We start from the raw sequence: 1,122 nt of genomic DNA on the forward strand, positions 1-1,122 counted from the left end.
CAAAGAGTTAGTTGAAACATGTAAAAATCCTCCAACAGAGTTCAGCCTATGCTCTGAGTCTGAAATATTCAGCCCAGTTTCTTATCCTAGAACTCCTGTGTCTATGAAACTGGGCAATGAAAATGAATGTTCTAAATAATGACTCGAGGCGCTGCAAAAGCCTGAAGTGCCTCACAAATCAACAAAGGAAGATTAAATTATGTCCTGGACTTACCAAAGCCAAAAAAAGTGAACTAATAATATATTTTAGAAACAGTTGCTCTGGGAGCTGAGACTGAAAACGTGGTAGTGATTAACCTCAATTTAACTAGAACATCTAAGTAACCGAAAGGCTCCACTCTTAAAGTTTCCCAGTTAATTGACGATTCTTTTGCACACTGATAACAGGTATGAAAGGCTCTTATGTGTTAGGTTTTCTCTGAGGCAGAATTGTTAACACTACCAGCTTGGCAGAGCGTGGCATTGGGCATTGGTTTAGGGGGACTAGTTAGAAATGCAAGTTCTCGCCGTGCCGATAGCGCTCTCGCAAACATGGTGAACGTTCCTAAAACCCGTGGGACTTTCTGCAAGAAGTGTGGCAAGCACCAGCCCCACAAAGTCACACAGTACAAGAAGGGCAAAGATTCTCTTTATGCCCAGGGAAAGCGGCGTTATGACAGGAAGCAGAGTGGCTATGGTGGGCAGGCTAAGCCGATTTTCTGGAAAAAGGCTAAAACTACAAAGAAGGTTGTGCTGAGGCTTGAATGGGTTGAGCCCAATTGCAGATCTAAGAGAATGCTGGCTATTAAGAGATGCAAGCATTTTGAACTGGGAGGAGATAAGAAGAGAAAGGGCCAAGTGATCCAGTTCTAAGCTTCATATTTTGTTAATATTATAAAAACAATAAAATCATGAGGTTATGTTCACTTCAAAAAAAAAAAAAAAAAAAAGAAGTGCAAGTTCTTAGGTCCCACCCTAAACCTACTGAATGGAATTAGCATTTTAGCAACGTCTCCTCAGGGGTGGATTCGTAGGCCTACTGAAGTTTGAGAAGCCCTGGCGTGGGCGGTGATTCTAACTCTTGGGGAGAAATCCTTTTCTTAAACAGGACTCTGGGGGCTACAACAAATGTTTATTTTATGT

The 1,122-nt window shown here is 41.7% G+C and overlaps 1 protein-coding gene across 1 annotated transcript; it reads left to right on the forward strand.

Moving 5' to 3' along the window:
* The first annotated feature begins 531 nt into the window (after nt 1–531).
* LOC113938110 (60S ribosomal protein L36a-like) lies at nt 532–873 on the forward strand. The gene has a single exon (XM_035728958.1). The coding sequence runs from the start codon at nt 532–534 to the stop codon at nt 850–852; it is 321 nt and encodes a 106-aa protein (XP_035584851.1). The 3' UTR covers nt 853–873.
* The last annotated feature ends 249 nt before the right edge of the window (nt 874–1,122 follow it).

The sequence above is a fragment of the Zalophus californianus genome, chromosome 8 (genome assembly GCF_009762305.2).
Source record: "Zalophus californianus isolate mZalCal1 chromosome 8, mZalCal1.pri.v2, whole genome shotgun sequence".
Taxonomy (NCBI): domain Eukaryota; kingdom Metazoa; phylum Chordata; class Mammalia; order Carnivora; family Otariidae; genus Zalophus; species Zalophus californianus.